The sequence below is a fragment of the Macrobrachium nipponense genome, chromosome 27 (assembly GCF_015104395.2).
Source record: "Macrobrachium nipponense isolate FS-2020 chromosome 27, ASM1510439v2, whole genome shotgun sequence".
NCBI lineage: Eukaryota > Metazoa > Arthropoda > Malacostraca > Decapoda > Palaemonidae > Macrobrachium > Macrobrachium nipponense.
In genome coordinates, this window is record NC_087216.1 from 33,449,496 (window position 1) to 33,463,691 (window position 14,196).

The 14,196-nt window shown below is 38.2% G+C and overlaps 1 protein-coding gene across 1 annotated transcript in view; it reads left to right on the top strand.

The window, feature by feature from the left end:
- The first annotated feature begins 2,611 nt into the window (after window positions 1–2,611).
- Window positions 2,612–14,196, top strand: part of LOC135201007 (protein phosphatase 1L-like) — a 33,205-nt gene continuing 21,620 nt past the window's right edge. The window contains exon 1 of the mRNA XM_064229829.1: window positions 2,612–4,063. Within this exon, the coding sequence (XP_064085899.1) occupies window positions 3,575–4,063 (489 nt within the window). The 5' untranslated portion in view covers window positions 2,612–3,574. The remainder of the gene's footprint in view (window positions 4,064–14,196) is intronic.

Genomic DNA, 14,196 nt, shown 5'->3' on the forward strand with positions numbered 1-14,196 from the left:
GCAAGAAGCCATCACTCGGCATGATCTGCAACCCATTGGCGAGTTTGATGACATCTGCCAAGTGGTGGTGGATGTACAATGTCACGGGAGGATTTTTCCCTCACCATGACATTACGATATACGAGAATAATAATACTAGGTACTACTATACATGTGCACTGTTGTCAGTCTTCTTGCCTGGAGACAGGGGTCGGAGAATGGTACTGTGTCATAGCTGACACGGTGGGTATGAAAACTGGCGTTTATGCTTGTGTGTATGGGTCTTATTACTGATGAGGCCAGGTGATGTCTTCCCACTGGGAGGCAATTGAAGCACTGATTTCCATTTTGGGGGTAAGGTACGATGGTATTGAAGAAAATTCCTGGTACTCAGCTCGATTCTTTATTATTCATTACATCATGCCACATTTCTCCCAGGCCTAGTCTCCTGGACTTGGTGAATTTACTTAGTCTTCAGAACTCCTGGACTAGATCCCTTACGAGGGATAAATAATCATTTGTATTAATAATTTGGTAAAATAGCCCAAAAATGAAGGATGGACCAGTTGATGTCCTTCTCTCACGAGAGCATTCGTGATCCTTACATGTGTTGCTAGTGTTATCAAATTGCAGATGAAAGATTCAGGACAGCGCTTCCATACTCAAAGCGAAAGACAAACAAAACAGAGGACTGGCTACACTGCCACACACTCGTGTCCACAACAAAAACGAAAACATTTTTCAGTTCCAATCACTCTCACAACAGTAGTGTGAAGATATTAGAGGAGGATGGTGAATCAATTCCTAAATAAATCACTAATAATGAAAGGAATATTTTTCCCTTTACAACTAGGCTACCTAGCACCTACGCAGCTGAGTCACAACTGTGAAAAGTTGCCATGTCATGCCGGAAGACACAATGGTGCCATAATGACGTTGCGACTGCCGCAATGGCTTCAGCTTTTGATTATGGAAGACATAACAATTAAATTGCAATTAAATCATTATGACTCCTCATGCCTTCACAGAAGTCGCTGTCCTGTAAAAAAAGTTAAATGCGAGCATGGCCTAAATCATCGGCAACTTGTGCATACACAACAAAATCTCTTCTCGACGTGCGAAATGCTTTCGTAAATAGTTCAGTATGTGTGACATCATGGTGTCATAATCACCTGGCTGTATTTTAGCTAGTTTTCTTTTTTTGTAGCCCAAGGCCCGTAACTGATTGTGATTGATCGCTAAACCCAGCCATTACGATCATCAATGTGTTACTCAGGCATAATTGTTTGTGCTGAGCCTTGTACAATGAGGCTGCACTGTGAGGTTATTTCGACCTGCAATGTTATACGCAAGTATCGTGTGGTATACTTCCCATCCTCGTCTGAGATTGCGACGATAATTTCTAATTCAGTATCTTCTTTGGGTATAAAGGCGGAGATGTTTCAAACTCATGATGATCACTTAACAACGGTATATTTGCAAAACTACATCTCTTGAGTAGAAGGCAAGAAGGTGGTTAGGAGAACCTGATTCTAGGAGGGAAAGTAGAGTTCTAAGTTACAATGCATTTACAAAGGTATAGGAGAGCACAGCTTAGCTCAGCATACATAACATACAGACAGACGAACATATGAGAGGAAGTCACGTAGACGCCTGGGTTATAGGTCAATAGGTGCTCAGGCGAAGCACTGTGACCTGTTTGACACAATAGTAGATTTGATTACCACAGGCAAATGCAAACCAGGGCACTGCTGATTCAATACATCAAGCCTAGCTTGCGTCCTGTTTATCAACTCTTATCACACTCCTTGTTATCTCAACAGTGACCTCTTAGGTCATTAGTTTATTTATACATATTGAATATGTATTTCTAAATGTAACCCTTACATTAATACAGCATAAAATGCAGCCACGGCCCACAAAACTCCCAGTTATGACCCATTAATTTTCCGCCACGGCCCAGTGGCGGCCTGTGTTGTCTGCACTTAAAGTGCTGTCAGACATACAATCATGGCTATCTTCTAAATAAAATAAAAACTACCAGGCTGGAGAGAGGGCTGCAGTTTAGTACCTATATTTGATGACTGGAGTGTGGATGATCAACATCCCAATTTGCACCCCGTCTATCCTCAGTAGTTTTTAATCAAGATCTGAGGGCAGACAGAAAACGTGTGGATGGTCATATAGCTAAATAGCCATCTCGATAGTTTTCTTTTATAGAGAACTAAAAACCGAGTCTCTTATCACAGATTTCATTTAATAATTCTTGTTTTATATGTCACCATGGACTTCATATATTACATTTTATTTACTGGTGGTAAGATGTTGAAGGTATGTGTGTGGGTCTGGAGGCTAGTGTGGACCTCAGCAATTGTTGCCAACAGCAACCAAAACAGGCGACTTTAAAAGGAATTTCCTTATCCAGTACGTAGTAAACAAATGACGTCATCCATCTTACAATGCTGTCGAAAATAATGCTATAATAAAACGCTAAATCATGAGATTATATAGATTTTTTCCTGTGATAAATAGTGATTATTTGTAATTCTAAGTGAATCATTGCTAATTGACCTTTTATACGTGAATATCTAAATTTTTAGCAAATACAAGATGTGCCGTACTATAACATGAGACACGACTACGTCTTTGCATCACCTGTGTTAGGTCACAAGTCGGTGATAGCATTAGTTTTTTTCCCAGTGAATAAAGTCGCAAAAACTCTGTCTCAAGATTAAGGGCAGTTATTAAATAAGGACTAAGTTCCTTAACTCCCAAGTAAATGACGAAGCAGTGTTGTGTTAATCGTCTTCTCTGCGAGAAAGACGAAAAGTACCGAGACTGAGAGGGAGAGGGAGAGAGAGAGTGAGCGATGTATTGCCAGATATAACTCGGACACAAGGCTATTTTAATCTCAGTTTGTCCCCGGGAGCGGAAGAAGAGGTTTCCTCGCCGTGTAAAATTCTCACGAGAATGTAATTGTTTGTGTGGGAATGGAAGAAGTTTTGGGGGATTTGTCTGGAGTGAATCACGTGTTTGTTTGGGTTCCTTATAGTTTACTACCTAGGTAGTATAAGCCATTGACCGATATCCTTTCGTTGCTACGGAGGCTGCAGTTGCAATTTTTGTACAGCCATTCTTAGATGGGTTGGTGTGATTAGGTTATCGGGTCAACTTTGCCCCTTGTCATATAGGAGGCGATGGGTTTTAGGCTACACGAATAGTAGTTCGATGTTTAATGAATTCCTTGGACAGGTTAGGTTAAGATTTATCCAGGACAAGTCAGGTCAGATCAAGGAATCCCACTCACACAGTAGTGCCTTCAGTATTATGGTGTTGCATCGTCTAACAAAAGCCCAATCTTAATTACTCCTAGCCTAACTACTACTGCTGAGAATTCATAGCTACCTATATAGATTAGGTCAGTTGTGGTCTTTTGAGGATACCTTGCTCGTGACAGTATTTGAAGCCGGGACTTTAAAACTAAAGAGTGTCTTCCTGCCATTTTGTTCAAGGCTGTTACGAAGCTAAATTACAATTTGACATCGACAGTCAGACAGTCACCGACATTTGTCAAAATCTCAAGAAACCAGGAGGTATGGATGATGATATGGAAGATGAGATCATTTATGAATTGTTCACTGCTCACGCTCACATCATCTGGCGTTATTTAGGGGTAACTACCGCTGGGCTTGCCGAGATGATAATCCCGGGACCAGGCGAGACCTTCAAGACAAAGCTCCTGCAGCCTTGGCCCTTCATGTTCTTCATGTTTCTCATAATCGTTGCAAGCGTGGTTTTGCAGAGTAGCAGTAATATTCTGCGTCAGGTTATGGTAAAAGCTCACTATGCCTTGGGACTAGATAATGTTGGGAGTGGAGGGTTTAAGACATTGGGTGACCTGAATTTGGTTACCACTCTTGGAAACGATAATGTAACGTGGGACTTTCATGAGGGCATTGCTGGCATATACGGAATGCAGGGCAGAAGGGGCAACATGGAAGACCGCTATCGTGTCATACAAGATGTTGACGTTGGGGACAAGAAGATGTCATTCTTTGGCGTATTTGATGGCCACGGAGGACAGGTTAGTTTTCATAGTGTTGTGCCTACACCTTAGTTCCAAGTCTTTATTGAGCTAACACTTGCCATGGGTAACCTAACATACCCTTCGTTTAATGGTAAGGCCAGTTGTTCCTCTTATGAAATATTAGCAATAGTAATATTTGTGAAGTTATAAAATCACCTCTTAAATATAGATCAAAGTAAAGTGTTTTAGCTATATTTCACCGCGTAATATAAATCTAAAGTAAAGTGTTTAAGCTATGTAACATGTCAACCAAAAAACCAGTCTCAGAAAAGCATGCGATAGTCCTACCTATCAGCTAATGAACAACTATGTTGATGGAGTATTTTCATTGTACAGCAGTTACTCTCTCTATTGCAGAAACATTAATACTGTACAGGCTAGGACACTTTATGACCTATGTACAATTGCTTCATTGTAGGTATAACTTAACTTTCATGAAGTAAAATCTCAAATAGATGCAATTTAATGATATACTTTAGACTTTATAACCATAACAGGCTGAGGTAATTAAATCACTATTAATTACATTGTTAACTAATCTATGGCCAGCCTCTGTCACTTTTGACTTCTGTATTAGAATTTGTCCAAGCTTTAGGACTTGTCACCTTAACCCACCTGTAAGTTACGACCTTTTTTTGACAACTTGGATTGACTGCAATACTTTAAATTTAACATTACTTGCAATTAATTTTTGCCTTACCATGTGAAAGCAATTAGAAACAAGAAACAGAATTTCCTCTTGCATATTTTAATAACATGTCAGTTTAAAGATTATTTGGAAGATTTTTTCAGGTAATATTCCAAGAATTGGAGTAAAGTTTAACTTGCTAACCTGGCTTAAAGAATTTAACCTGCCTTTTTAAAATTTATGGTAGAAATTTTGCAACAGTAATACTATTTTTTCATATCTTGATTTTAGTGTTCTGTTCTACTATCTTTAAAAGAGTTTCTTTGAATTCTCTCTCACTCTTGATTGATTATTTTCTATATATTTGTATGCTGTTTTATTTTTATTTAGTTTAATGCTTTGCTTTTTGTTTTTGTCTCTTTCAAGATATTTAAATTGATCCTCATGAAAGTAATCACATTTGTACCTATTTACAAGGATTGATCTCAAAACAGCTTTTTAAAACTAGGACCAGCCATGAAGAACGATACAGTTTATATTGTAACTCACTGTCATACTGTTAACTCTGAAGTTGATATTTATTGCTGTCATATATTTTTGTATTGTCTCTTGTGGGTATAGAAAACACAGTCTTGTAGCATAACACCTGTTTAGTCATACTAGTTATAACCCCAGAACCTGTCCAGCTTAAGTGCAAAGCCTAATGGAAATTAGATGACCAACCCTTTGGCCATTCTAATCTGCTACAAACCCATTCTTAAATGGGCAGGTACATATTGTGCACTATTTTAACAAACATTCTAATTGAACTATCATTTGGTGAAGGCCAAACAGAATATTTTGAGTTATGACAGTTGTTGTATTGAAAAGATTGTGGCCAGTTACACTTAACAGTTTGACTCACAGATAAATAGTCAAACAAATTCAGTACTAATATAATGCAATTTACAGACAGGATTCAGCATAGTATATGGTATGCACCTGTGGTTGACCCTTGGTGTAGACTACCCTGACCTAGGCTTTGTGCACACTTGTGATCAATGTAATGATTAGTAACAATAATACAAATTGAACCCCTGTTTAGAAAGAAAGCAAATATACTGCAGGAACAAAAAATTTATATACTTTACATCCATACTTTTCTTCTTTGTCATTCTTACAGTATTAAATCTAAGGGTAAACATTTCTCTCTCTCTCTCTCTCTCATTAACATTAACATTTTACTAGGTCTTGTCCTTTACATGGCTCAATTTTCTCCACTCCATCTGGTCTTCATCCCATTTAGTTTTCATATCAGCTACTTTTCAGATTTAAATATAAATCATCCCAACTCAGGTTGCATTCCGACAATCTGTCTTTAAGATTTGTTTGTTTTCCAGTTGCTGGACACCATGTCAGGCAACCATGTTCGATCTCATTTCACTCTAGCCATGAATTTTTGTATCCAAAATCTCTCTCTCTCTCTCTCTCTCTCTCTCTCTCTCTCTCTCTCTCTCTCTCTCTCTCTCTCTCTCTCTCTCTCTCTCTTTATTTTTGTTTATTTATTTATTTATTTTTTTTGATGACCCTGTCTCTGCAACATGGAGTAATACAACCCTGATTAGCCTTTAATAAATTTTTCTTTGTTTACTGATGGGATAACGGATGGGATACCTTTATTTATTAAGACCATTGCTATGCCTCTCCTCACCCTGTCAGTACCTGTTTCAGTTGAGTTAGTCCATGAGATAACAGAAATGAATTGGGATGAGTCTTACTGTTAAAGTTAGCTTACTACTTCGTGCCATTAGGTGCAAATGCAATTGGCATTTAAAATTAACCAAAGAATAGCACTTGGCTGACCCAGGTAATGCGTCTATAATCACTTGTTTCCCACCAAGTGGGGTTAGAATGTGTACTGTGTGTTCTTGTCAAAGTTCTTCCTACCATCATACGTTGTGAATTGGTAGTGCTAATTTTGACTGTTTTGTCCTATTTTCTCTTGTACAACATTGTGCTTCCTTTCTGTTTTGCATTATGTCATTTACAGCAAGCAGAAATGAAAGTATTAGGTTATGTAGGAGTGAGTTTTGTGTAAACCAGATGTTTTTAGATAGGCATGATGGTCACATGGTGTGAGTTACTCGTAAAGGTAGTGAGTGTGATTTTCTTCACATAGTGAAGAATGTAAGAAGTTTGTTGAGATGCAAGAGGCTGATAGATGCACAACACTGCAATAAGTTCACTGCCACACCTTTTCCACAGCATCCAAATGGCCATTTTCTAACTGTCCTTTTTCCTTTGCTACTTTTCTAATTGCCATACATTTTATTCATCGCTCTGATTCTGTGGGTGGCGCTAGGGTATGTGCATATAGCAGCTCCCAGGGGTCTTCCTTATACACTCCTTTGTGTTTTTAACTTTACGATGGTACTTAGCAACAGACTTTGGGGATAGTTCTTGTATGGATGCATTCGATAAGAAAAAAAAAAAATTGACATCAATATCAAGAAGTACTTGTTTGCCAACATTGGAAACTATAGGGTAGAAGTTGTGATAAAACTCATTAGAGCAGATTAACTTTTAAGAGCATAATTTTACTTAATTGACTACATATAATATATACTTAATGGAACAAAAGCTAGTGAGCACTAGAATATGTGCTGTTTTTTTGCAGTTATATACTATGTACTCTTAATTTTAGCATTTAGTATGAAAAGCATTTTAATGAGGCCGAACTTAAAAAGTACTTCTTTGTAATGTATAATCCAATGTCATCATGATTTAACTGCAGTATATTTCCTAGCCAGCATAAACATAACACATAGCATAGAGCACAGTCAATTCAAAGATAAAGATTAAAAAAGGTGGCAGTGATTTACTTTAAAATGTGAGCCAAATATATTTGAATTCATGGCCATCTCTTCAGAAAGAGTATCCAAGTCTTTGAAGCTGTACCTAAGGAATGTTTTAAAATGTAGGATAAAAAAGATCTGAGTTTATATAGATTTTGTATTTTGTGTACAGTACAACATAAAATCCAGTAGTATTTAATGATTCAGGTTACAATTTGGGCTGTTCCATTTGATCAGATATTTTTCATCATTAGTCTTTATTATGAATCTCATAAACTAGTGTTATTTTAATTAGTACAATATTTTTCATCTCTTAGAGAGAACTGGATTATATTGGATCTTGTGTTCCTCATTGGATGAGTGGGTTGCGTACTTGCCTATCGATATGGTAGCCCCAGTTCGCTCCTTGGTGTGCCAAGGCAGAACCTGGGTGATTAAAAATTAATTTCTTGATATAATGTGGTTCAGATCCCACAATAAGCTGTAGATCCCATTGTTAAGTAACCAATTGGTTCCTAGCCACATAAAAATATCTGATCCTGGCCTAGAAGAGCTGTTAATTAATCAGCCTAGTGGTCTGGTTAAACTAAGATATACGTACTTAAATTATAATGGCTTGTACTTTTTAAAACTTGAGAAAGTAGTACTGTACTGTATGTGACAATATTCTTGATAGTTTTATTTACTGATTTGTGTTATTTTAATTGTCATCTTTGTTTTACCATAGTTCGTTTCCAATGACCCTGTTTTTCTCCCCCTTGTTAAGTTTGTTTCATTGCTCTTTGTCATGATTTTTCATCCGTTACAATGAAAACCTCAAAAGTTCAAGCAAGGATCCAATGCATTACCACCCTTAAACAATTCACACCGTATGTTTATGTTTATTTATATTTTGTGTATGCATTTATTAATTTATCATTTTTTGTTTTATTCTAAAAACTTAATTTTTTTTTCAATAACTTTTTTCAAGCGAGCACCATATTTGGAAGCTTGAATTTCAAGTCAATGGCCCATGTAGGCTTGTTCCATATGAATACTAAGGGACATCGTATGTATAATAATATTAATGATTAACTTTTGCTCTTATGTTCACTCATGTTCACTGATCATTTAGGGACAAACCCTGTAGCCATGTCTTTTGGGATTATGGAATGTGATGCTGTGATTGGGATGAACAACTTCCTCATAATTTGTTAGTTCAATACGAATGGAGGCACATTTCAAATACTATGCTAACAATACTGTTAATAAGAGCAAGTTGAGCCCTTGGAACTTCTGTTGAAGTAAAGCACCTTTATCTGATCAAAAGATTGGCACTAATACATGTGCAGTCCTGAAACCAAACGTCGCATATGATCAGCACCAAAGACCACTCTCCACCCACATCAGAACCTGGGGAAACCAGACATTGGGCTGAAAGGGCATGCAGCCACTTCATTCAGTGTTTATTCAACTTATTCATTCCTGATCTGAGAATTTGATAAAATTTGCTTTTATTTATTTAACACTTCCCAATTACTAGCAACCCCATCTCCATTACCCCATCTTTCTCATCTATGGTAGACTGTACAGGGGGTCCTCGAGTTACGACGTTGATCCGTTCTTACGATGCATCGTAACACGATTTTCAGCGTAAGTCGGAAAACATGAAAAATACCACATGATTTAATGTCCATACATAGCAATAACAACGAGAGAACAATTCCTTACCTTTATTAGTTTGATTGGCTTGCACACTGGAGAGGAAGCTGCGGTGCTGGAGAGGACTGGGGTGGGGGAGGTTAGTGAAGAGAAAAAGAACCTCCAGAAGTTGCTGGAGATGCAACAATCTTTTCGCCTTCTCCTGAATCACCATAAGGCTGACTGGGATACGCCGTTGATTTTGGTCTTCCAACCAAAGCACCAATAACCTTTCCATTTCAATTATTAGACCACTACGCTGCTTAGTTATCACTGTCGCTTTCATAGGAGCAGATCCTTTCACATGTTCAACGATGCGCTCTTTATCTTTGATAATGGTAGCAACGGTCGAACGGCTAAGGCCAAGCGAGCGGCCAATGTTTGTTGGCGTTTCTCCCTTCTCAGATCGCTTTATAATGTCCACTTTAATTTCCATGGTGATGGCCTTTCTTTTCTTCGATGCACTACCATCAGAAGAGTCCGCCTTGCGCTTGGGAGCCATAACAAAGAGCAAAAAGTTACAAAAACGATACAACACGAGGGAGAGAGAGGCAGTGTAAACAACCAAAATGGCGTATGGGCGAGGAATGAGCGTAGCGAAGCGACGCCGTCCTCTCCCCCACAAAGCGTATTCTTCCGCCGTGCGCCTGGAACTAGTTCGCGTTTGTTTACGTTGCTTACGACGCTAAACCGCGTAAGACGGAACGACGCAAAATATTATTTTTTATATTTTTATGGGGGCGCGTTCGTAACCACGAAACATCGTAAGTCGAGACCAGCGTAACCTGAGGACTTACTGTATTAGATTTGCATATTTACAGTGCAGTATATGCAACAGTTTGTTTATCTGTTGATGGATCTTTTTTCTGTTTTTCACTTGCAAGCATTCCATTCTCAGAAAGCTTGTTCAGAAAGTTAATGATCTTTAAGGTTTCTTTCTATAGATCAGATGCTATACATATTTTACCAGTAGTATATGATACTACCATACTATGAAAGTGCAGTTCTTGTAAGATAAAAAAGTATTTTGTCAGTTTTTTTATTTCCCGAATTCTTTTCATGAGTTAGGTTGGCTTGCAGATGGTGTGCGATATATTAAGGTTTGAGATCAAGACAATGTTGTCATGTGTGTCCCTCACAAATCCGGGTTTTTTTTATGTTCTTGGCAAGCTATGAGGTTGAGGCTTGCAGAAGAGTATGACAGTAACAAAACAATTATTCATGGTAGGAAAAAGAGGTTATCATTGATAACACTTTTTTCGCTGACAGTGAACGTTGCCAGTTGTTTGTCACATACCTTTGTATTGCATACCTGTTTTGATGGTATGGCATTGAGACATCATAGAGAAATATGACTGCATAAAAGAGTGGAGGTTGGAGTACTTCGAAAGATCTGTAGGACGTCATTTGATATGTCTCTCTCTTTCTGTCTTTTTTTTTTAAATCTTCGTCTGAAAACCCTTATGGACAGAGTTGGCAGACTATAAACCCAAGAGAGCTCCAAAGGGAAATCAGCATGTGGAAAGGGACAAGTTATAGGGAAAGGTGATAAATAGATACATATGAGGGAATATAACAAAAAAATGATACACTTTATGTCTTGGAAGTTTGTGTAGGCAGAGGGATGAAAAAAAATGTAAAAGAGAGGGGAATTTAAGTTTGGAATTCTCAAGGAAATTATACACTGTCAGAGTTAGGGAAAGTGGAAGGCTTGGTATGAACTAAAATTATGACTACCAGAATTTTCAAGTAGCTACACTTCTTACTTTTACAGTATGTTTTATACACTTAGTATACCTAAGAGAGTGAATAGATATGTATATCAGAAATTTAATCGTCTAAAAAGTGCAGTCCCATTATGTGCCAGTATTTTGGTTTGGTAACTGATTAAGGTTGGAAACCATTATCCAGTAGTCAGGTAACTGTATTAGTATTGAAAATGATGCATTGTAGTTGTATATTTTTTTTGAAATTTCTCAAGTGTAAGTGGATGTAAATTAAGGACATCTTATCTTTTGGACAGTATGTGTGTTTGACATACTGTAACTGTACCATACCCATACCTGAATTGCATACAAGCATACATTTCTCAGACTTGGGTATCTCACTTACAACCAATCCTAGAGACCACAAATTAAGGACAAACTGCCTTCGTAAATTTTCTCATATCATAAAACATAAGTTATGTGCATATTTAGATTCCTCCCTTTATAATTTCTGAGGTTTTATAGGAAAAAGAGACTTTGGACAGGTCACAGCTAGAAAAATGAGTGTCATTAAACTTTCCTTTCTCAAAGGATGAAAAGAACAGGTCACAGCTAGAAAAATGAGTGTCATTAAATTTTTCCTTTCTCAAATGATGAAAAGGACAGGTCACAGCTAGAAAAATGAGTGTCATTAAATTTTCCTTTCTCAAATGATGAAAAGGACAGGTCACAGCTAGAAAAATGAGTGTCATTAAACTTTTCTTTCTCAGATGATGAAAAATTACCTTTTTTAATTAAGGAGATGAAATGAATCAGGAAAAAGAAATTTTCTCAATCTTTTATGTAAGCTTGATGCATACAGTGAGGCTGCAAAAAACATGATGATATACATCACATTACATATTCCCTTTTGAAGGCATGGAAGTCTTGGATTTAAAATCTTTGTTCACCAGTGTCTGCGTTTGTTTGTATCTGTGTTCACTGGATGCCTAAGAACTGTTGTTTATAAGATTATGAGATGTGTCTGGATGTATGTCCTGATTTCTTTTTCATTCCAATTGTTACTGCTCTTGAGAAGAAAATTGAAACCATTCACACCCAAACTTTAGGTGTCCCAACAGAAATGCAAACCTACACTTTCATAAATGGGGTTGCTCACACAAGGCAAACAACTCCATTAATGAAATCATATGCTTGTATCCTAATAAAAATACAAGTTTAATTTAAATTTTTCTTAATTTGTTGCCAGACTATTAATTATCTGTACCCACATTGCATGACAAAGGTTATTTTGTATGTTCTCTTCAAACTTTTCATGAAAATCTCAAAAATTAACAGGACCCAGGAAATATTATTTGTTTATAAGATCATAAGGTTAGCATTATGAAGTCTTGTTTTATCTTAGTACTACTTTGTAGTACATCTTTTTTCATGAAGCTTTGAGTGGTCTTATACAGGCTGGTCCTTGCAAGTGACCATTTTAGGAAAAAGTCTCCAATTACGAGAAATGAAGCCCCCCCACGGCCTCAGTTTGGACATGGACTGAATAAACTCCCAGCCTGAACAAACTGCAACAATTACACAATTTACACACCTGTTCTTGTTGTACTTTTTGCCCAATCCAGCTCATGATTGCAACAAACAAAAGACAGACTTACAAACTGACCTACAAACCACCAACAAGGACGCTCTCAACCTTACACCACCACCACTTACTTGTCACTTCCCGCCACCGAACTCTTCACCAAACTCCCATCTTCTGGGCATCTTAACGTCAACAATAACTGTTATAACATTTCAGACATGAGCACATTGCTTTACAAATATATAAAATTAACCGTGTACTTTGTGTACATTTCTTGAATGTATAATGCATATACCTACTTCACTAAGCCAGAAAATTAAAATAACAACATAATAATAATTAGTTTTATGTATGCAGCTTACCAAGTAGTTACATAGCTATAGTTTCTAAAACCGTCGGCAGCAAGAATTTTTGAAATTCGCGGAAGCGCTAGTTTTTGTTGGTCAGGTGATACCCCCCCGCCCACTATCGGGGAAGTGAGGAACCAACACCGTCCGAAAATCAGTTGTTTCTGCCGGCTGGTACTGTCAACAGTTTCAGTAGCGGCGGAATTTTCGGAATTCTTTGCCGTCACTCATTGTTCGAGTTATTTGGTGAAGTACTCTGAATATTGGAAGTTTTGTTTTCGGTGATAGCTATTTAGGAACAAATAGTTTTGAATATTTTTGCACCGAAATTCACTAGTTTTGAATTGGTCTACATAATGTCAGACGCTAGTTCATCTGGGATTAGGTATTGTAGTAAAGGCTGCAATACTAGGATCACTAAAGCGGGTAATGATCCACATTCAATTTGCACAGGTTATAGGGGACAGACTTGTACACCAGATCAAACTTGTGGGGAGTGTATTAATTGGGATCAAAGAACTTGGAAGATCTTGACTAGTTACACAAACAAGTTAGAGAGAGATAAAAAGAGAAAAGCGGCTTCTAGAGCTTAAGCAAAAAGCTTAATTAGTCAGGAATTGTCTAATGATAATTTGTCTCTGTCTGAACCTTCCCCTCCACCTGTCATTCCCAGTCCTAATCTTGGCTCTCTCACACCCGCACCCGATGCTGTGGCCAATTTAGAGGCAAGAGTCGATCAGAAATTTTCTATCATGCTCCAAGCAATGGAGAAATTAGGAGTGTCCGTGAAAACCCTAATGGACAAGGTAAGTGGTGAAGTGAGTGCAAGTGTAAGTGTGGTGGAGGAGGTGGCTGTTCGGCCCACTGATTCTCCTAGGCAAAGGTCCCTGTCAAACTCCCCAGAACCTGGGAGGAGGCATACTGGTAGCCCAAGGGAGGTTAGTGGGGTCTGCCCATGAGCAGTCGCCCCCTCAGGCGATTCTGTTGACAAATCCCAGATCGCAACAGAGCGCCATTGGAAAGGCGTCTCTAAAGGAGTACCACTGTCGTCTAGTGCTTCCAGCTCCAGGGAGTCCTCTCCCAGGCGCCAGTGGCGATTCCATGGCGAGTCCCGTCCATTGAAAAGGAGGGCTTGTAAGTTGTCTCCCTTTCCAGTCCCCAGTAAAAAGGCTAGCCCTTTACGGAAGGAACAGCCTTCGTGTAGTTTTTGGGACTCTCCAGAGAGATTCTCTCAGGATACGGCAGGAGAGGGACATCGTAGTGAGAGGATCACATCCTCTAAGTTGAAGTCGTTGTCGAGAAAGTCTTCCTCTAGCAGACGTTCAGAGGTGAAGAGTATGGGGAAGAGTA